The 22,891-nt window shown below is 33.0% G+C and overlaps 1 protein-coding gene across 2 annotated transcripts in view; it reads left to right on the top strand.

Annotated features, from left to right (window-relative positions):
* The window catches only part of LOC129751638 (ADP-ribosylation factor 6), a 95,606-nt gene that overhangs the window by 64,455 nt on the left and 8,260 nt on the right, over positions 1 to 22,891 (top strand). Inside the window, exons 2-4 of one of the 2 annotated variants that reach the window (XM_055747255.1) lie at positions 15,463 to 15,584; positions 15,652 to 15,807; positions 15,874 to 16,020. In XM_055747255.1, coding sequence (XP_055603230.1) covers positions 15,503 to 15,584; positions 15,652 to 15,807; positions 15,874 to 16,020 — 385 coding nt within the window. In that variant the 5' untranslated portion in view covers positions 15,463 to 15,502. The remainder of the gene's footprint in view (positions 1 to 15,462; positions 15,585 to 15,651; positions 15,808 to 15,873; positions 16,021 to 22,891) is intronic. The other variant, XM_055747254.1, reaches the window with a different exon arrangement.

The raw sequence follows: 22,891 nt of genomic DNA on the forward strand, positions 1-22,891 counted from the left end.
AAAAATAAAATAAATGAAAACACGTTATTTACGCATAACAAAAATACGTACCAAAACGATTCAACATATCATTCACAAATGAATACAACGAATATCAACTTCGAGAGCCTACATTTCAAATCGCCCAGAAGGTGTTAGCAATACAGTTTTGTTTCGTCTTTTCGTTTCGGGTTGTTGTTAGGTTTTTTTTTGTTTTTTTCCTTTTTTCTATTCATGTTTATCATTTCAACGACACCGTAACAGTTCACTGAGCCGTGAAAAGCGTGTGACTGTGACATGTCACACACATGGAACACAGCCATTGAATTTGCTGCAACCAGGAATTGTTGATGGTGGTATGTACGTGTACGTGTGTTTAGGTTGTGGGTGGTTTATGCACAACGATATTAGCACAAACAAAAACAACAGCATGACATTGAATGGGGGAGTGTAGCCTTTCGGGAGGCAAAAAACAACAAGCAATGTAGGTATGCTTCAAGGGGTCAGGAATCACCTCGGGGGAAACAAGATAACCGAAGGAGAACGAAAACACAAACCACTCGAGGGTGTGGTGGAGAACTTTGGAATTGAATACATATCAATGATTGATTAAAGTTATCCGTAACGGTTAAATTTCTGACACGCTATTTGGAGAGAAATTTTAAACAATGCCCTTACTGATTCTGCTTAAAAGTTCTTTTTGTAAAAGTACGTTTCGAACAGTTAGTTTTTTTAAACATTTATAAAAATCAGGGTGGATAAAAATCAATGATTTTGTCAAAAAAATCAGATTTTTTTTATTTAAATCGGATTTTTTTGATTTAAATCAGATTTTTTTTTATTTAAATAGGATTTGTTCTTTAAATTGGATTTAAGGGAAATATTTTAGCATCCGAAGGTTCTTCAATCATGTAATAAAGCTGAGTTGTTATATTCAGCTTTATAAAGGCTGTATAAGTGTAACATTATGATTCATGATTTTCAACATTCATCAAAGACCAAAGCTTTTCAAACTAAATCCACATCGATTCGACTTTGTATCTAACGACTGAAACAATTGACGGTTGTTTTGGAAAATTTTGTTAAATTCCTTCGTAAGCTTACTCCTTTGTTATGCATGTTTTTCACTGTACTTGTCTAATTTTATAGATTAAATAAAATTTTTAAAGTTTTTTTTTTAAATTAAAATGGTTTTTTTTTTTTTTTTTAATATGTCTTTATTTGTATCAATTCATCATTACATTTATATTACATTTTTTCATTAAATTAGGTGTTCAGCTCAATAATGAACTGTTCAGAGCCCTGTAGTTAACTAGATATTAAAAATTTATTTGTAAGAATTAAATTTGCTTAGCGCAATTAAGTATTTAATGTAGGAGAACATCCTGTAATGGCAAAAATATTTCAAACTTAAAACTAAACACTATCCTAAAATTAAACTAGTTATAAAGAGAACGAATCTCTGCGATGGAAGACTGCATCGATTTGCCTCTGAAGTTGGAGATGATTTTGTTGGCCATCTCTTCGATCGATTCAATGCCCGCAATCCGATGAAGATCTTCGGTGCTGTGCCAAGGTGGAAGCCGCAAAATCATTTTCAGAACCTTGTTCTGAATCCTCTGGATGGCTTTCTTCCTCGTCGCGCAGCAGCTAGACCAAATCGGAACTGCATACATTATCGCTGGTCGGAATACCTGTTTGTAGATTAACATCTTATTTCGCAGACACAACCTGGATTTCCTGTTGATGAGAGAATAAAGAGATTTAGTATATTTATTACACTTAGATTGAATATCTTCAATGTGATTTTTAAAAGTAAGATTCCGATCAAGTGTAAGTCCCAAGTACTTCACGTGATCAGACCATTCTAATGAAACCCCATTAAAAGTTATGGAATGATTTTCATTAGGTTTTAAAAATTGAGCTCTTGGCTTATGGGGAAATAAAATAAGTTGAGTTTTGGAAGCGTTAGGAGAAATTTTCCACATTTTCAAGTAATTCAAAAAGGAATTTAAATTTTGTTGCAATCTACTGCGTACCACCCGTAAATTTCGACCTTTGGCTGAAAGCAAAGTATCATCAGCAAATAATCTTCTACCTTTTCCTTCTGGTACATCAGGAAGATCAGAAGTAAAAATATTGTATAAGATTGGCCCAAGTATACTACCCTGAGGGACACCAGCTCTAATGGGTGTCCTTTCAGAGCATGAATTTTGATAGCTTACTTGTAAGGTTCGGCTATTCAAATAATTTTGTATAATTTTGGTGAGATATACGATTGTATCCCATTTACCCGAAAACCATTGCCCAGAATGAATTTTTCCCAGAATGACAAATACCCGAAATCAAACCCCAGAATGAACCATTTCCCAGAAAAAAATTCCCCAGAATGCACCATTTACCAGAATTTTTTTTCCCAGAATGGACCATTTCCCAGAATTTTTTTCCCCAGAATGGAACATTTACCAGAATGGAACAAATCCCAGATTTTTTCCCCTAGTATTTTTATTTGTTTTTTTTTTCTAATGAATTCTTGAATATTTCATATGATTCGAAATTAATTTTTTCAAAATGATTTTTTAAATGAAACTTTGAAATTTTCCAACTAAATTTATTTTAGAACCAATATTGTGCTTTGTTTATGGTTTGGGTACTTTAATTGATTCAATGCTTACCATGGTCCTTTAAAAAACCGTTTTGGTATCCGACTCCTCACGCTGCGCGTTCGAACTTGAAAGACGTTTTGTCCTTCACGCTGTCGCGTGGCGGACGGGGCTAAGGGATCACCCCTAGCTTTCACGCAGACCTAGGAAGCCCCGGCAGACCTAGACCAATGTCTTAGGGCCGCCGCTTCCGACGGCGGGTCGGCGGCCTCCTCGGATTTGGGAGCTTCGGCGGCTTTGTGCCGCCTCAGCCCCTTCATCCTCGTTGGTTGCGGCCTTGCCGCAAAAAAATAAAGTTATGAAACCACTTTTTTTTGTAACAATTGCTTTTTTTTAATAATTTCTAGTAAGGATAAATGTTTTCAATTTTCTGGGAAATGGTCCTTCTGGCGAAAAAATTTCTGGTACATGGTTCATTCTGGTGAAAAAATTTCTGGGAAATGGTACATTCTGGCGAAAAATTTTCTGGGGAATGGTTCGTCTGGGGAAAAAAATTCTGGGGAATGGTTCTTTCTGGCGATTGGAATTCTGGGGATTTTTCATTCTGGGCAATGGTTTTCGGGTAAATGGAGTACAACCGAGATATACAGGAAAATCAAATCGAGCTAATTTAGCTACTAAACCTTTGTGCCAAACACTGTCAAAAGCTTTTTCAATATCAAGAAGAGCAACACCAGTTGAATAACCTTCAGATTTGCTAGCGTTAATCATATTAGTTACACTCAAAAGTTGATGTGTAGTAGAATGTCCATGACGAAAACCAAATTGTTCATCAGGGAAAATAGAATTCTGATTAATGTGAATCATCATTCTATTCAAAATAACTCTCTCAAATAGTTTACTTAAAGAAGGAAGCAAACTAATTGGTCGATAACTTGAAGGCTCTGAAGCACTTTTTCCAGGTTTCAAAATTGGAGTTACTTTGGCATTTTTCCATTTATTGGGAAAATAAGCCAAGTGAAAACATTTATTGAAATTTTAACTAAAAAATTTAAAGTGCTTTCAGGCAACTTTTTAATAAGAATATAGAAAATCCCATCTTCCCCCGGGGCTTTCATATTTTTAAATTTTTTGCAAATCAATTTAAGTTCATCAATATTTGTCTCACAAGAACTTTCAAATACATTTTGCTTAGAAAGAATATCCTCAAATTCAAGGGAAATTTGAGCATCAATTGGACTTACAACGTTTAAATTAAAATCATGAGCAGACTCAAATTGTTGGGCCAATTTTTGAGCTTTTTCTGCGTTCGTTAAAAGAAGTTTATCCCCGTCTTTCAAAGTAGGAACTGGCTTCTGGGGCTTTTTCAGAATTTTAGTTAATTTCCAAAATGGCTTTGAGTAGGGTTTTATGTCCTCTACTGCTTTGGCAAAATTTTCATTGCGAATGAAATTTAAACGACGTTTGATCTCTTTTTGAAGGTCGCAATAAATAAATTTCAAATAAGGATCCCTAGTACGTTGATATTGGCGTCGACGAATGTTTTTCAGTCGTATCAAAAACTGAAGATCATCATCAATTAAAGGTTGATTAAATTTATGTTTAACTTTGGGTATTGAAGCGGCTTTAGCATTGACTATTGAAGTTGTCAAATTTTCTACAGCCAAATCAATATCTTCAATTGAATTCAGTGGAACGTTTACATCTAAATTACGTTCAATAAAATTCCTATATCGCTCCCAGTCAGCTTTTTGAAAGTTAAAAGTTGATTTTAAAGGGTTTTCAATGGGACTTTGGGATAAAGAAAAAGTTACTGGAAGGTGGTCTGAATCGAGGTCCGCATGAGTAACTAATTGACTGCAATGCTCGCCTAAATCCGTTAGAACCAAATCAATTGTGGAGGGATTTCTAATCGAAGAGAAACAAGTATGCCCATTAGGATATTCAACAGTATAATAACCTGCAGAGCAGTCATTAAATAAAATATTCCCATTTGAATTTGATGAAATATTATTCCAAGATCGGTGTTTTGCATTAAAGTCACCAATAACAAAAAATTTAGATTTATTTCTGGTGAGTTTTTGTAAATCTCCTTTCAAAAAATTTTTCTGTTCACCGCTGCATTGATAAGGCAAATATGCGGCAATAATTATAATTTTCCCCATAGAAGTTTCTAATTCAATTCCAATTGTTTCTAAGACTTTTGTATTGAAAGAAGGAAGAAGTCTAAATTTGAGACGACTATTGATGACAATAGCTACACCCCCACCTTGTCGATCAAGTCGATCATTTCGCAAAATTTTAAAGAAAGCATTGCTTTTCAAGTTAATGTCTGGCTTTAAAAAAGTTTCAGTGATGGCAGCAATATGTATGTTTTGAGTTTTCAAAAATAAAAAGAATTCATCTTGGTTAGCCAGCAAAGATCTAGCATTCCAATTCATAATATTTAAACATCTATTTGGATCCATGAGGGAATCGTAAAGTCATAATAATTTTGTTAGCATAATTGAAAGAAGTTTGGAAAGCTTCAAACATTGAATTTGCTTTCAACATAAGTTGCATCATTTCCATTAAATTTTGATGCAAAAATTTTAATTTTTCCTCAGTAACCTCACCCAAATCAACAAAATTGTTAGGATCAGAAAATGAAGGAGAAGAACAAGTATTTGAATTTCGGGGATTTTCCCAAGCCTTCGCATGAACGTTGAGACTTGGTTTTTTCCCATTTTTATTAGTTATGCCTGGAGAGGGCAACCCATTTTCAACCACCTCTGAGAACGATAAACAACGAGTCTGTGGCGCAGATTCAGCACAGGTAACATTAAAATCACTTCGGGTATTACCCAGCCGTGATTCCAATGTAGGCCGAGGCTGACTGCGAACAGGCAGGTTGTTTGCCGGCCCGACGTGTGAAGACGAAAAAGAGGAAGGAGGAGAAGAAACTTTTCTGGAAACTTTGGGATTTTTCCTAGAAGCAATAATTTTTGCCCTGATGGGACAGTCTAGCGAATTCGAGGAATGATTACCTGCGCAATTTGCACACTTGAAAAATTCTGTTTTTGGTTTATCACCACCATAAAGGCATTTAGATTTTTCATGATCGAATGAGCCGCAAAGCATGCATCTGGCATTCATTCTACAATTGTTAGTGCCGTGACAAAAAGCTTGACAACGACGACATTGCGTAATATTTTGAAGGAAATTGGTTGAAGATTTTCGAAAAGGTTCGAATTTGACTCGACAATGAAACATAAGACGAGCCTTTTCAAGAATTTGCAAATTATTAACTTGATCCTTTTTAAAATGGATCAAATAAAGCTCAGGAGCAAAACCAACACTACTGATATTATTCGTGTTGGTTCTTTTCCTCATTTGAATTACTTGAATTGGAGAAAAACCTAACAAAGAATTTAATTCAGATGTGATCTCATCCGGTGTCTGATCGCCGGTGAGACCACGAAGTACAACTTTAAATGGACGATCACTTCTAGTGTCGTACGTAAAAAATTGATGTTTTTTATTATTCAAATAATTTAAAATTTTTTGAAAATCATTAAAAGATTCCGCCAAAATACGAGCAGTTCCCCTTCGACCGATCTGAAAAGAAATCTTCACATCCTTGACGGAAGTGACGATTTCTTTCCGAAAGGCATTGAAGTCAGGAATCGTGACCGTAATTGGTGGAACCTTTTCGTTTTTAAGAGTATAAGAAGAAGAAGGTTTCTTAGTACTCTTATCAGAATTAAATATGAATATTTCCTCATCACCGATGTTATGAAGGACATCGAATGAATTGGAAATTTCAACTTTTTTGGCAGATGGCCCTGGATTAGGTTCAGCAATCCGTTTTCTTCCGGCCCTTGAGCCGGCCGAAGACTTCCCCATGCTGGAAAGAAAAGAGAAAAATATGAATAAAAGTAAATAGAAATAATTTTAGCACTGAAAAGTGCTGATGGAAAAACAGGTAAGGAAAAATAAATAATGTAAAAATGTTCCTGCAGGTACACAGCAACGATACGATGCTCCGGCGTACGTGTTGACGGCTCAACGGTACAGATGGAAGTGAAATTAAAATGGTTTATTTCATTAACAAATGAGCAATTCCTTTACTGAATGAAAATATTATTGAAATTCACCAAACACTTTTTATAGACGGACTACACGAGACAGAATTTAGCACTCAATCAGCCTTCTTGCTTCAGAGAAATCAAAAGATCAATTCTTATTCATAACTTTTAAAAACTTTGAGCGTTGAAATACAAGCAAAAACATAAAAAATCAGATGATTATATAAGAAAAAGAAAAAAAAAATATTTCAGTTTTCTTGAAAGAAATGAACATTATTTTGAGCAGACTTAAGCGGACATTGTTTGCCAATGCGAACATCATATCAAAATATATTCATTGAATTAAATTTGAGTGATATTTATGAAGTATGTCCACGAAGACATCATCCAAACTCCAACCGCCTTCTACGTGGACAATCATTCGGATTTCTCATCAATCACTACTTTCGGAATATCACAAGGAGCAAGAAAAAAAATCAGTTCTAAATTCCTGAGGGGATGCTTCGATGCTTAAAAACGTAGAAAAATGAAATAAAAACCATTCCATACTCACTAAATTTCAGGTATTTTTTTCACTGAGGAACTTTGATTTAAATCACTGATCAAAATCAAGTGATTTAAATCGTGATTTAAATCATGATTTATCCACCCAAATCCACCCTGATAAAAATCTTTAAAAATCAAGTATAAGGCAGTTTATATTTACATTTTATCTCTTAACCATTTAATGATTTTTTTTTTTGTAAATATATTTTTGAAATTTTATTTTCAGTTTAAGAGTGTTATCTACTCACATTTCAAATAAATTTTGAAAAATTTTAGTTTTAATTTTTTTTTCTGAATTCGCCAAAAAAAAATTCGTTTCAAGCAGATTGATGTCCTTTTTTCTCTTGCATATTCACGTCAAAAGCATAAAATTATTTTAAAAATGTTTTTCGTACGAATCACTCAAAATTATGCAAAATTTTCCATAAATGAGATTTTTGGGCATTTTTTAAAACAGATAGGTTAATGGAAAATCACCGTTAAGGTATCCTTGCACAGGAACCAACATTTTATGATGTCTGTTTAAAAAATTTATTTTGAAAGAATTCGGCGTATAACATCGATAGCTAAACTAGGTACCTTCTACTAATCCATTTTTAATTTTCATAGAACAGAAATTGCTTTTTAAATTATTATTTGGGTCTCACTTAAAGTGTTTCGATACCTCGTTTAGCAAGCCTTTTTCAAGGAATTTTGAAAGCTCAACGATGCCAAATTTTAATGTCAATCGTCTCGCTTTTGTGAACATTTCCTAGTTTTTTTTTCTTAAATATCCCTCCTTGTTGTTTACTCGGGATGTCCCGCTTATTTCTATCGGAATAAAACCTATGAATTTAAACTCATTTCTACGGGTCTTTATTTAAGTTGTAAAAAAACGGGAATAAATCTTACATAGATACTTTATTAATTACTTTTCTTTGATGCGAATTTTTTGTTTATCGTTTGGTGGGGAAAATGTACTTTTCTTCACTATTTTCATTGAATAATTTTGATATTGGCGGGTATTGTGTAAAATAACCCGGATGTTGGCAAAAAATATCTGGTAAGCCAATGTTAAAATAATTGAGTTCTGGATTTTGTGGTTCCAAATTTGCTAATAAACATTAAAATTCGATGTATGTGATTTGATTTCGGACTCTGTATCTGTTATTTATTGTCTTGGTTTTGCATTTCAAACCTCAATTAGATTTATGTTCAATATTAGAAACTCATCATTTCGGAATGTGAATAAAAATAATTAAAATTACAACTATTGCAACACTTCAACTTTAAATTCTTTAACAGAATTAGAACTTTAATAATTTGAAATTTTCATTTAGATTAACAAATTGAATATTGAATAAATAATTGAAGAAAGCATTCAAATTAAAAGCCGGGGAATCAGAAACCTTATAAGAGATAGAGGGTTTTGATACAAATCTCGCTTGTGGGTTCATAATTTAAAGAAATAATTACTATCTGGAACTAAGATAAAAAAATCGTTGTCAGATTCGACTTCAGTTTTTGAACTCATGTTCAAACGGCAGGGTTCAGTTCCGGAATTCAAATAATAAAATCAGATTCAGATTCTGCTTTAAGTTAAGTTTTATAACCAAGACAATATCAGAGATGAATAAACTTTAGGTATAAAGTCTCTCTAATCAAACAATCAATCAACCAAGACAAACGTATCCATGTAAAAATTTCATTAAAGATTTAAATTGCAGGTGATCGCAGTTTCAAAGTTTTGATTCTTGATTCAAAATTTAAATTTTAAATTTAATCAGAGTCAGTATAAACCAGAAGAAACCACCAATATAATATAAAATTTCGATTTATTTTGAAGATTCGTTTTTTGAAAAATATAGATTTTAATTTTCATTCGAACTCATAGTACTTTACTCTTAGACTTTTATGTTGTTTGATTTTCATCAAAACCAATTTTTGATACATTTTGCCTAAACTTTTCGGATTTTGTTGTAGGGATATTATGTTTCCGGCGATAATAAACTCACAATGAATGATTGTTCCGATTAAGGCACAAAACTTCCATTGCACACTCGCACTATGGGGTTTGATTCGGCAAAAAGTCAAAAACTGAACTATATCGGATCGCTTTTTATTTTTGCTAGTTAATAACTTAATACTTGACTAAGTTATCCCCAGTTTTTCAACTCATTATCTTGAATACTGAACGCACCACAGACATCAGACTTTGAAAAATTGAAAAATTTAGAGAATGAATAGAAAAATTTAGATAATATATATTTCTTTGGAATTTTTTTCCTCACATTTGAAGTACACAATATGAAAGCTTATATTTAAAGCTTTTATTTGAACCGTTCAAAATTTTTACACACTAAATTGATCTATTATAAAAATGAGTAAATCAACAATTTTTTCAAAAGTCAAAAACTTTAAAGCCTTGTCAAGAAAAAGCCACGCATTGCTTCATACTCTTTTTACTTTCAGATATAGTTTTAGGTCCGAAAAATACAATGAAAGATTTTCCAGGCACCTTTAAGCACCGTTTTCAGAGTAATAGTCAAATTAAACTGAAATTATCATGCAAGTGAGTAATTTTTACCCATTAATGAGTTTAAATTCCACAAAGTTGTTGTTGATTTGTCGAAAAAATTATTTTCTCATGATTGATCAATCATTTTACACATTTTTCTCTTGAGTTTAATGAAATGTTTTGATGATATTTATCATTTAATTATCGATTAGTCCAATAAACGACTTTCAAAAGATATAAAAATTAGGGTTGATAATAACGCCAATCACCCTACTGTACAAAGTTGTTTTATAACAATTTTAGTATGAATTTATCTAAAATTAGTTTAAATAGTCATTTTTATACAACATTTTCCAATTTTACAAAAGAGTCCAAAACACCAAATAATATTTAGCAAAACTATTATGTGCCGGCCTGCGAAGGAGTATGAGTACATGAAAGCTGATTTCGAGAAAACACACTTTTGAATTGTTGTTTTCGTCCATTTTCCATTTATTTTTCGAATATTTGTATTTTTCTTTCAATCGTAAAACTATGGTAAAAATGCATTCAAAAGATCACCAAATATAGTTTGAAATATGAAAAATGGTTTTCATTACTAACTCAAAATCAATCTTTTTGCAGTTAAACCCCTTTGGCTCTGAGGGCCTCGTTTAATAAAAGATTCAGTTTATTGAGTTTTATTTTTTATTTTAAACTGAATTAGGAAAAGAAGCTTCAAACATTTTTGTTTAGATGGATGTGTGGGGATGGATGATTTTTATAGTTCAATATATTGCAACAAAACGCTGCAAAATGTTGGTTGATTTTTTTCAACTTTAAAGACTTTATATTTAATTAAAAAATTGTCATGACTAATGATTGAAGCGTATTCCTCTCAAACTGAGCTGATTAGATATATTTATCAGCCATTTCGTGAAACGGCTGTAGACGCATTTAGGATGAGGTTGCCAGAATTTTTTCAGCACGTAGCCGGGCCGGACAAACCGGGCAATTTTACATAAAAACCTGGCAAAATCCGGGCATTTGATTTCAAAAGCGATGACCATAAATCCGGCCAAATTTTCTAAAATCCTAGAAATTACTCAACAAAACTTTAAAGAAATGAAAAAAATCAGGGTTTCTAGCGAACTGGGAAAACCGGGAATATTGGGAAAAACTTTGGAATTTAATTTGGGAAACCGGGAATTTCGACACCTCACCGGGAAAATTGTCATGCTTGATAATTTTTTACGAAATTTCAAAAATAATTTCAAATTATTTCTAAACTTAAGAGTAGTTGTTGACAGTCTTGATATAGATTCATCTTATAAACGCTTATTTTCGTTCATTAGTAAACAAACGAAGTTTGACGAAGCTTTTTTTAACAAATAGCAGAGCAATATGAGATATCTCATTTTATCGCTCTACGCAAAACTATAATCGACAAAACTAAACACAAAATTAACTACAGTCGAGCCTGGATAAGTGACTGTCCAAAGGACTAAACTTTTTTCTCGCTTAAAGAGGTATCTAACTTCACCACCTTCTCTTTTATAGAGGGTCAGCAACATACAAATGCATCAAAGTGATATATGTCTTAGGTAAAAATTGTATCGAAAACAAACTATTGACGGAACCAAAGGTCTGATATAAAATAATATCTTACATTCAAACGCTTAAAGTTCAGTCCAGTCTTATTCACGATTTTCTAACTTTCACGAACCTTTAGATCAAATCACTATGGTACTACTAAAGTTATTCTCTGTTTTGTATTAAAAAAAATACGAATTTTCCTCAAATATGTCTTTGGATTTGTACAAAAAATAAATAAATAACTGCATTCAGAAAATATCCAAATATTTAATTGTAATCTGTTTACTTTAAGTTTTGTAAGACAAATCTCTATTCAAGTTGACAAGTTGATTTGATTATATATTTGGAAGTAGTTTTTACATATTTCTATAAAAACTATACAATTTTTGTCTACAACTCTATAAACATTCTAGAAAATTTCACAGTGGCTGAAAAATAATTCTTTATAGTTTCAAGATCAATTCAATCGGACCTATACTTGCAAATTATTGAAATTGTGGAGTGAAACAACTAAAAGATGCCAATTTCGGTAGATTCGTTTGAAAAATCATGAAAACCTGTCAATTTCATACGAAAAGACTACGTGTTAAAATATGCCAAAGTATTTGTCATGATTTCTTACCGGTGAACAAGTTTAGGGATACAATTGTTAGAAATATGATGCCCTTTACATTGATTTTTTTTATTCAACGTGATTTTATATTAAAAACCGAGTATTTTCAATGGGAAAATCATAATTCATAACCGGGAAAATGAAGGGGGAAAACCGGGAAAAGCTTTGGAATTTCAAAACGAAAAATTGTTAGCAGTCCTGAAAATTGTTTTGAAGGCGTTCCTTGTTTTTTGGTTGTTGTTTGATTTGCCAAATAATGAGAATAAATCCGGGCAAAATCCGGGCATTTTACGATGAAATCCGGGCAGCCGGGCCGAGCTGTTCCCAAAAATCCGCTGTATAAAATATCCGGGCAAACCCGGATAAAACCATGCAATCTGGCAACCTTAATTTAGGAACACTTCCTCCCTTTTACTGTACAGCCTTTTGAGACAATTCGATCGAAGGGCAATAGTTTGAAGTTAAATTCGCCAGAAACCAGCGTGATCCTTATCTTGCTCAGTTTTGCCCGAAGTTAGTTAACGCAGTTCCTCTTCAGACAATATTTGCCTAATAGAAAATCGTGGATTTTTATCATCCTTCTTCTTATCCTTCCGAAGTATGGCGGGAAAACAAAAAATCCGGCCAAAAACGTTGACGAAATCAAAGTAGTTTTTCACGGTCGCCATGGAAGACGTTTATTTAAGTTATTTTCGCCCTTGAAAGACTCATCCAATCTGAGAATCGTTCGATGTATTTTATGTTCTCGAATTATCGGTTTGGAAATAACCGATTTTTATTTAGCTGAACTTTTCTTTTAAAAATATGTCAACTTAGAATAATTGTGTTTACCGACGTAGTTCAAAATTTGAATTGAACACAGCAATTTTTTTTTTGCTGGAAACTAGCAAAATTTTGCTGGTTTTTGTCCCGCTGACTTTCCAGCAAAATTTCCATCAGTTTAAATTGCTGGAAAAACAGCAACCGTTAATGCTGGTTTTCAGCAATTCAAATTGCTGGAAAATCAGAAATCCAGATTGCTGGAAACCAGCTATTTCTTTCAAAACATTCGGCTGTATTTGGTATCAAATTTATATTTCAATTCGAAATTAAATATTGGATACTGGCTGTGGTATGACAAGAAATGACAAAAATTATTTTCTTCATTTTTTGATATATGTATTTATTCCCAAAACCACATGTTATTTTAATGTAAAAACACCGGGGTGTTAATCTTTCGCTACCTGAAATAGAGTTTTGATTAGAATTTTTCATGAAGTATCTACCTATCTTTTAAATACTCACCCTTGGCTTGATGTCTGGTTGCTAGAATATTGAAGAAAATAAGAATAATTGTATTAATCTTATCAAAGTTCGTGAAATAAAGTCTCACCTCAGCGTGCGAAAAAAAAACAGACTCCAATTTGACATTTCGATTGCTGATTTGCCAGCAAACTAGATCAATTGCTGGAAAGTCCAGCAATTTGAAACCCGATTGCTGGTTTTCTAGTACAAATGACAAGAACACATCCGAATGCTGAAAAATCCAGCAATTAGAAAACCGATTGCTGATTTCCAGTAAAAATTTGGATTGCTGAACATTTCTAGCAAATTTTTTTGCTGGAAATCGAGGCAAAAATTTACTGTGAAGGAAAAGGTCTCTTAGATTTTTCGTGAAAACCAAAATGATTTTCCGTCTTCCAAGAAAATTGCTGCGATGATTGTTTGTTGTTTTCATCATTTTTTTTCGGGGATAAATAAAACAAATTACTTGCCAGTTGGTCCCAATGTTTCGAGCCACTTTTGGCCATTTGCTCCTCTTCAGTGGACCTGAAATATAATTTATTTTTAATACAATTTTTCATTTTACTAAATTAATTAACTTACTTTATCTAGCGATCGTCTAACTACTGTTTGTTATCTGTTGTTTGTTTTTGATGTTATGTTTACATTTATCTGTCAGTGTTCTGATCTTGGATAAAATGGAACTGTAGGCTGATTTAAAGTTAATTGAATATTTCTGTTTGTTAACAGCGTCGTTGTCTCCTCTTTTTTTAATGTGAAACATTTCTGCACAAATTCTATTGTTGTACTTGGAAACCAACATTGAAAAAAGTCTCGAAGTACAACACTAGAATTTGTGCAGAAAATGTACACATTCAAGTAAAAGCAGGCAACGACGCCTGTTAACAAACAGAAACATTCAATTAATTTTAAAGCATCCTACAACTCCATTTTATCCAAGATCAGAACACTGACAGATAAATGTAAACATTACAAATTTTATTTAAGGTCCACTAAAGAGGAGTGAACAGATAAAAGTAGCTTGAAACGTTTGAACCAACTGGCAAGTATTTTGTTTTATTTCTCGTCGAAAAAAGTCGATGAAAATAACAAACAATCTTTTAGAAAGCTGTTCCTTCACTCTGCACAAAAAATAATTTTTTTGGTGATAACGCGTTGAAGCGTTGGAATGGATTGTTAAATTTCTTTTTAATCAATCTTTAGGTCTCAAAAGTATTACTCATAATGGAAAGTTTTAATTAGGATTCAACGCACCTAATTCACTTAAAATAAATTTTCAAAATCTTGTCCTTGTTTTTCTGAAAATAAATCCTTAAATTTTTAGTTCTGCCTTTTGTCGAACTTTTGTTTAAAAATAAAGTTGAAGATATGTCAATAAGCACAATTTCGTTCCAAACATATACATTCCAAATTTCGACTTCTCATCCTCGGGTCAGGAGATAATTAATCAAAATATCTTGTAGGCGTATAGCATAATTAAAGCTGCTAGCTATTTCCATTTGTTGGAATCTGATCCAAGTGATAATCATCTTGATGGGCTTATATATTTAGGGTGTTTGCCGGCTATCTCTTTTTAAATTTTAAATATTTAGTTATACATACGCCAAATTTTAATATATTGTACAAATTTGTTCTAAAATAACAATTTTTATGAATCTATTCATCACTATTTCCGTAGAATATCTTATCAATCCATCTTCTAGCTCTGAGTAATTAGTCCGTCCCAACCCAACCCAAGTAAATGGGTCAACAGGTTTTTAAGTTCATAATTTTATTCAATTGCCTTCATCACACTTTTATTGAACGACGTTGTTGTTTGGTATTAGAACCAATCAAGTCGGATAGGTCAGAAAAGGTGAACTGAACATCAATATTTTGCAATGTTCCAATTGAATTGAAAGTTACATCGTTCCCGATAGAATTGTGTGGAAGTTTACGTGTCGTAGAATTGGTCGGTGCCTTTTTATTGTGCTGTGTTTTGTTTTGTAAATGCCCTCCAGGGTTTCCATATTATTATCGTTTACAGCTTGATTGACAGCCATAAATATATTCCCATATCAGCATTTAGTATGTTATGTGGTACAACAGCTCTCTATCTCGTATCACTCTCATTGGGCGTTTTGATTTATGCAATTTTATTCTGAATGGGATTCTCATTTCACTCGATGGGCCTCGGCTCGTCTATCGACACGTGTGTGTTTGAGCTTGACCGGAAATCGAACTTTCAAAAACAACCTCCCTACATTACAACTCATGTTAACGAGATCGTTCTTTTTTCTCTTTCCTGTTTCCTTTCAGCAGCCCCTTTTAGAGGGGTACACTACACAGCCGATTCAACATGGGAAAGTTATTATCAAAAATATTTGGCAATAAGGAGATGAGAATATTGATGCTAGGACTAGATGCCGCTGGAAAAACCAGTAAGTAACCGAACCTTTAACTTTTACAACAATCTGAAAAACTAATTATTTTCCTCATTTTTTGCAGCAATATTGTACAATTTAAAGCTAAACCAAACGGTCACGACGATCCCAACCGTGGGCTTCAACGTCGAAACAGTCACCTATAGGAATGTCAAATTCAACGTGTGGGACGTGGGCGGTCAGGACAAAATAAGACCGCTCTGGAGGCACTATTACACAGGTACGGTCTCGCTTGAAGCATTCATTGGGATTGATTCAATTTTAACCTTTTGGTTTCTCATTTTAGGCACACAAGGACTCATATTTGTGGTGGACTGTGCCGACCGGGATCGGATAGACGAGGCGCGGCAAGAACTGCACAGGATAATTAACGACCGGGAGATGCGGGATGCCATCATACTGATATACGCGAATAAGCAGGATCTGCCTGACGGTAAGCAAATATTTTGAATTCTGGTTTTAGATCTGCTAAATTTGAAATACTGCAGATTTATCAAAGTTTTCTTAATCTAAATCTGGATTCTGATTCCGTTTTTAATCATTTTTCAGTGCAGTTTTTTTTTTATATAGCTATGATAATTTAGTATCCGGACACTTTATTTCGGTGATAGCTACGTTACTAGAGCTCGGATATGCAAAAAATTAGCAGCGTTGTGTTGGCTATGAAAAGGAAAAACTTGCATATTTTTCCAGCTATTTAAATTTATGTGTGTTTGAGATATTTACGATGCAAAAAGACCTGATAAAAATAATTTTGCACAATCGCCTTGGAAATTCTTCATTGTCGATTTGAAAACTCCTGAACTGATTTTTTCTGAAATGTTTTTTGGCCCAAATGGTTAAAAAGTATAAGGAGCCACTCTACGATCCACACGAAGTTCAAACCAAGCGTCAGAGTGCAACCCTTGATCTTATACCATCAAGTCACCATTTACCGCCCAAAATCACCCTTTTGTGTGTATTTTGAAAAAACTGGGATGTTATCTCCAAAAATAAGACTTGTGTTTTGTGTCGGCATCATTGATCGACCATTTCACTGAAAAAAATCATTTTTTTTTAAAATATGTCTTTATTTGTATCAATTCATCATTACATTTATATTACATTATTACATTAAATTAGGTGTTCAGCTCAATAATGAACTGTTCAGAGCCCTATAGTTAACTAGATAATAGAAATTTATTTATAAGATTTAAATTTGCTGAGCGCAATCAAGTATTTAATGTAGGAGAACATCCTGTAAAGGCAAAAATATTTTAAACTTAAAACTAAACACTATCCTAAAATAAAACTAATTATAAAGAGAACGAATCTCTGCGATGGAAGACTGCATCGATTTGCCTCTGAAGTTGGAGATGATTTTGTTGACCATCTCTTCGATCGATTCAATGCCCGCAATCAGATGAAGATCTTCGGTGCTGTGCCAAGGTGGAAGCCGCAAAATCATTTTCAGAACCTTGTTCTGAATCCTCTGCATGGCTTTCTTCCTTGTCGCGCAGCAGCTAGACCAAATCGGAACTGCATACATTATCGCTGGTCGAAACACTTGCTTATAAATGAGCATCTTATTCTCCAGGCACAGTCGGGATTTCCTGTTGATGAGAGAATAAAGAGATTTAGTATATTTATTACATTTAGATTGAATATCTTCAATATGATTTTTAAAAGTAAGATTCCGATCAAGTGTAAGTCCCAAGTACTTCACGTGATCAAACCATTCTAATGAAACCCCATTAAAAGTTATGGAATAATTTTCATTAGGTTTTAAAAATTGAGCTCTTGGCTTATGGGGAAATAAAATAAGTTGGGTTTTGGAAGCGTTAGGAGAAATTTTTCACATTTTCAAGTAATTCAAAAAGGAATTTAAATTTTGTTGCAATCTACTGCGTACCACTCGTAAATTTCGACCTTTGGCTGAAAGCAAAGTATCATCAGCAAATAATCTTCTACCTTTTCCTTCTGGTACATCAGGAAGATCAGAAGTAAAAATATTGTATAAAATAGGCCCAAGTATACTACCCTGAGGTACACCAGCTCTAATGGGTGTCCTTTCAGAGCATGAATTTTGATAGCTTACTTGTAAGGTTCGGCTAGTCAAATAATTTTGTATAATTTTTGTGAGATATGCGGGAAAATCAAACCGAGCTAATTTAGCTACTAAACCTTTGTGCCAAACACTGTCGAAAGCTTTTTCAATATCTAGGAGAGCAACATCTGTTGAATAACCTTCAGATTTGCTAGCATTAATCATATTAGTTACACTCAAAAGTTGATGTGTAGTAGAATGTCCATGACGAAAACCAAATTGTTCATCAGCGTAAATAGAATTCTGATTAATGTGAATCATCATTCTATTCAAAATAACTCTCTCAAATAGTTTACTTAAAGAAGGAAGCAAACTAATTGGTCGATAACTTGAAGGCTCTGAAGCACTTTTTCCAGGTTTCAAAATTGGAGTTACTTTGGCATTTTTCCATTTATTTGGAAAATAAGCCAAGTGAAAACATTTATTGATGATTTTAACTAAACAATTTAAAGTGCTTTCAGGCAACTTTTTAATAAGAATATAGAAAATCCCATCTTCCCCCTTTTTAAATTTTTCGAAAATCAATTTAAGTTCATCAATATTTGTCTCACAAGAACTTTCAAATACATTTTGTTTAGAAAGAATATCATCAAATTCAAGGGAAATTTGAGCATCAATTGAACTTACAACGTTTAAATTAAAATCATGAGCAGACTCAAATTGTTGGGCTAATTTTTGAGCTTTTTCTGCATTTGTTAAAAGAAGTTTATTCCCATCTTTCAAAGTAGGAATTGGCTTCTGGGGCTTTTTCAGAATTTTAGTTAATTTCCAAAATGGCTTTGAGTAGGGTTTTATGTCCTCTACTGCTTTTGCAAAATTTTCATTACAAATAAAGTTTAAACGACGTTTGATCTCTTTTTGAAGGTCGCAATAAATAAATTTCAAATAAGGATCCCTAGTTCGTTGATATTGGCGACGACGAATGTTTTTCAGTCGTATCAAAAACTGAAGATCATCATCGATCAAAGGTTGATTAAATTTATGTTTAACTTCAGGTATTGAAGCGGCTTTAGCATTGACTAATGAAGTTGTCAAATTTTCTACAGCCAAATCAATATCTTCTATCGAATTCAGTGGAACGTTTACATCTAAATTACGTTCAATAAAATTCCTATATCGCTCCCAGTCAGCTTTTTGAAAGTTAAAAGTTGATTTTAAAGGGACTTTGGGATAAAGAAAAAGTTACTGGAAGGTGGTCTGAATCGAGGTCCGCATGAGTAACTAATTGACTACAATGCTCGCCTAAATCCGTTAGAACCAAATCAATTGTTGAAGGATTTCTAATCGAAGAGAAACAAGTATGCCCATTAGGATATTCAACAGTGTAATAACCTGCACAGCAGTCATTAAATAAAATATTCCCATTTGAATTTGATGAAATATTATTCCGAGATCGGTGTTTTGCATTAAAGTCACCAATAATAAAAAATTTAGATTTGTTTCTGGTGAGTTTTTGTAAATCTCCCTTTAAAAAATTTTTCTGTTCACCGCTACATTGAAAAGGCAAATATGCGGCAATAATTATAATTTTCCCCATAGACGTTTCTAATTCAATTCCAATTGTTTCTAAGACTTTTGTATTGAAAGAAGGAAGAAGTCTAAATTTGAGACGTCTATTAATGACAATAGCTACACCCCCACCTTGTTGATCAAGTCGATCATTTCGCAAAATTTAAAAGAAAGCATTGCTTTTCAAGTTATTGTCTGGCTTTAAAAAAGTTTTAGTGATGGCAGCAATATGTATGTTTTGAGTTTTCAAAAATAAAAAGAATTCATCTTGGTTAGCCAGCAAAGATCTAGCATTCCAATTCATAATATTTAAACATCTATTCGGATCCATGAGGAAAAAAAATCACTTAATCATGCTAACGATAGCCAGAAATAACATATTTGGTTTTTCGTTTCCGGTCAAATTATTAAATTCGACGCCTGTTAGGGAACTAAGCATAACTGTGCTCTTAGGGCAAAATGATTTTTTGTTTACTAGATAGTACCTATTTGACCTTAAGTATATATTTGGTGTATAAACAAAAGTGTTGGTTCCTAATGACCGGTCTCGCACAATTTCATTGTTTTTTACGCATGTATTGCATCAAATGTGTAAATTGTAAAAAGCATTTAGCTTGATTATGTTAGAAAATGAAGTTTAATCGCTGAAAGTAACCCGTTACTTGAGGCTGTTTGCCGGGAATCATCATTTTGTCAGTCAACGCACTTTGTTAAAGTTTGTACAAAATTTGCGGGGAAAATTCCATCAAATGTATTCTCTCAAGATCCAAATATGGTTTTGACAGCTCGTTACATGGAAAATACTAAAAATAACAGTTTCCGTGTTGTTAGATAGTTTTTTTTTCTCAATAAAACATTATAGATACCCGAAAAAGTCGAGTGGGCGGTAATAGGGCCAGTTGAACACTCCAAAGTTTAGTTAATTATTTTGAAAAGCGTACATTTTTCGCATTCCACTGATTTTTTTTTATTGAAAGAAGTGCAGTTTTGAAATGTATTGGAAAAGAAAGCGAATAAAAATCAGCCGTCGTTTTTTTTATTACACACGCTTAACTGGGCGGTAGATGGTAACATGAAGGTATATGGTAAAAAGTCTGTGGTTATTGGGGATAACTGAATGCAGACCCCTTAAATAATGCAATAAATCCATTTCCGGCAGTCAAAAAGTGTTGCCTGTTTAGTAGACACCCAGCAAATATCGAGCAAAAACGAGCAGTTCCATGGATCGCATTCTGTGCAACCAGTTTTTACGCAATGTGACAGATGTGTTCTAATGGACAAAGAAATTTATGTTAAACCCGTATTTAAGAGGTCAAATTCATCGAGATGCCTACTCATGAAAAGGTTCCAACCAGATTCCAATTGGTTTTTCCATGTGAATTTGTGTTAAATATCATGATTTTGCAAATGTTTGCTTCTGTGGTAAAAATAATAGATCAATACATGACTGAAATAAGTGTGCAAAGAAAAAAGAGATTTTATGATAAAGTAAGAGTATCTCTTGACATCAACGCAGTCCTAACTCACCTGTAGGTGGACTAATTTTCATAAAAACCAAAGTTTTAGAAAGGTCTCATAATCAAAGACTTTTCTTTTAATTGATCGTGAATTCACTCATATTAGGCTGATTTGAATTGAGTTCACGAAAAATTCCATTTATCATATTCAGGTAACGTTTTCATCGGAACTAAGTTTTCATTTAAATGAAAAAAGAAAAAGAAAAGCTAATAAAATTCAATAACTTTGGGTTTGTTGGATATGTAAAACACTGATTTTTGTAAAAAAATATCAATAAGTTATTCTAAAGTCAAATCTTTTATTGTTTTGGAAACAATTTCTTACAATTCTGCTTAATTTTTAACTTTTGACAATCCGGAAAACGTAAGATCATCAAGGGGAAAATGCGAGAAACAAAAAATTTAAATTGAGTGGCCACAATGTAGTGGCATTAATTAATGCACAAAAGATGGAACATTATACCATTTTTTGTGTGATTCTGTTTTACATTTTGCGCTTTTACTGGTAAACGCATTCTTCATTTAATAAAAATAAAAATGTTCAAAATTTCAGATCATTAAGTGTAGGGGAAAGTCGGGTAAGACGGACACCTTAAGGTAGAATCGCAATATAAAATCAGATATTGCTTTTGGCATCGCAGTTTCCGTGCTGGTGGGCAGTTTAGGTTGTTTGCTATCGCATTAACCATTGGAATAAGTAAATTTGCTGCATAAAGCCTATTTTTAAAGCTATCTAAAATATGCTTGCAAATAACACTTTTCAAAAATGGTCGGGTAAAACGGACACTGCTCAGAAAAGGTACATTTTGCCACAAAAATGGCTGTAAAAGTAGATATTTTTGTGAGTTAAGTATTTGAAAACGTTTTAAAACCAAAATGGATCCAACTGGCCCGAGTTCAGAAGCGAAACAGTGTGGTTTCGGAATTCCGTATTTCATAGTCGCCTTCTTCACCAGAGATCCTATTTTCACATTTGGCCTGTTTGAGATGCTGAGTGCTTTTCGACCGACAATTGCTCTTTCCAAGGTCTTTTAAAGACATACGGAGGATCAAACCGAAAAAAAAAATTAAAATACCTGAAAAAACTGATGTGTCCGTTTTACCCGACCTTGAGGTGTCTGTCTTACCCGCCTTAGAAACTTTTTTTCAAAAACGTTTGTTGTTCAAGCCCTTTGGCCGAAATTTGCTGATTTTCCTCCAAATGGTTAAAAAAAAGCCTAATAAACACTCTACCTTTGAAAACGGTTGAAATTTTCGAAAATTTTGCAAGTTATGAACTATTCTATGAGGAGAGAAAATTACATCAAATAATGGATCCTCAAAGTTTTTGTTTGTTTTGTTTACTATTATGGGACTTTGCTTGCTATGAATAAACAAAGAGTCTCGAAAGTGTTGATACACTTAGGCGAACATATTCCCATCATTAGATTTGTACCAAACATTGTAATTTTCGAAATATTGAAAGTGTCCGTTTTACCCGACTTTCCCCTATAAGTTACGGAATCATGTATGTCACTACGAATTTACCATAAAAACCAGAGTTTCAAAAGTAATTTTCAGCCTAAGAATAATTTTCAAATTAGGATTGAAATTACAAATTTGATTCAAGACTCAAGAATCACAAGAAAATTCCAGAATTCTTAACAAGAACAAGAATGACAAAGTTTTACCTTAGAATTTCAAAGGAAAAATAATATAAAAAAAAAATATTCGGTAGCGATCATCAAATTTGAGCTAAGCATTAATGTCGATTGAAAAAACCAGAAAAAACGGAAATTTAAAAATGTAAACCTCGAAATCTCAGCCCATGTCCACGTTTCTGCTATAATTTTTCAAAAAAAAATCTCATTTGTTCATAGAAATTGAGTTCTGAATATCGATCTAGATTGAGATTAGACTAAGCCTGCGCAGATTTAAATTGAGTCATTCGAATTATGTATTTTGGGTTTATATTTTTCGGGCAAATTTTATACAAAAAAACATAAACGATGGTTTTGGAAGCCTAAAATATGATTCAAAATTAGATTATGCCTTTCGATAAATCGACAAAAAACAAATTTTCAAGTGTTTTTTTTCATGATGCCTTCTACAAAATTTCTTGACTTGCTGAATAAACGCCGAATTTTGAGGAAAATTTTGAAATCAAATTTTCTGGGTTTTTAAGGTTTAAAGATTAAATTGCCCGAATTTGC

The sequence above is a fragment of the Uranotaenia lowii genome, chromosome 3, assembly GCF_029784155.1.
Source record: "Uranotaenia lowii strain MFRU-FL chromosome 3, ASM2978415v1, whole genome shotgun sequence".
NCBI classification, from domain to species: domain Eukaryota; kingdom Metazoa; phylum Arthropoda; class Insecta; order Diptera; family Culicidae; genus Uranotaenia; species Uranotaenia lowii.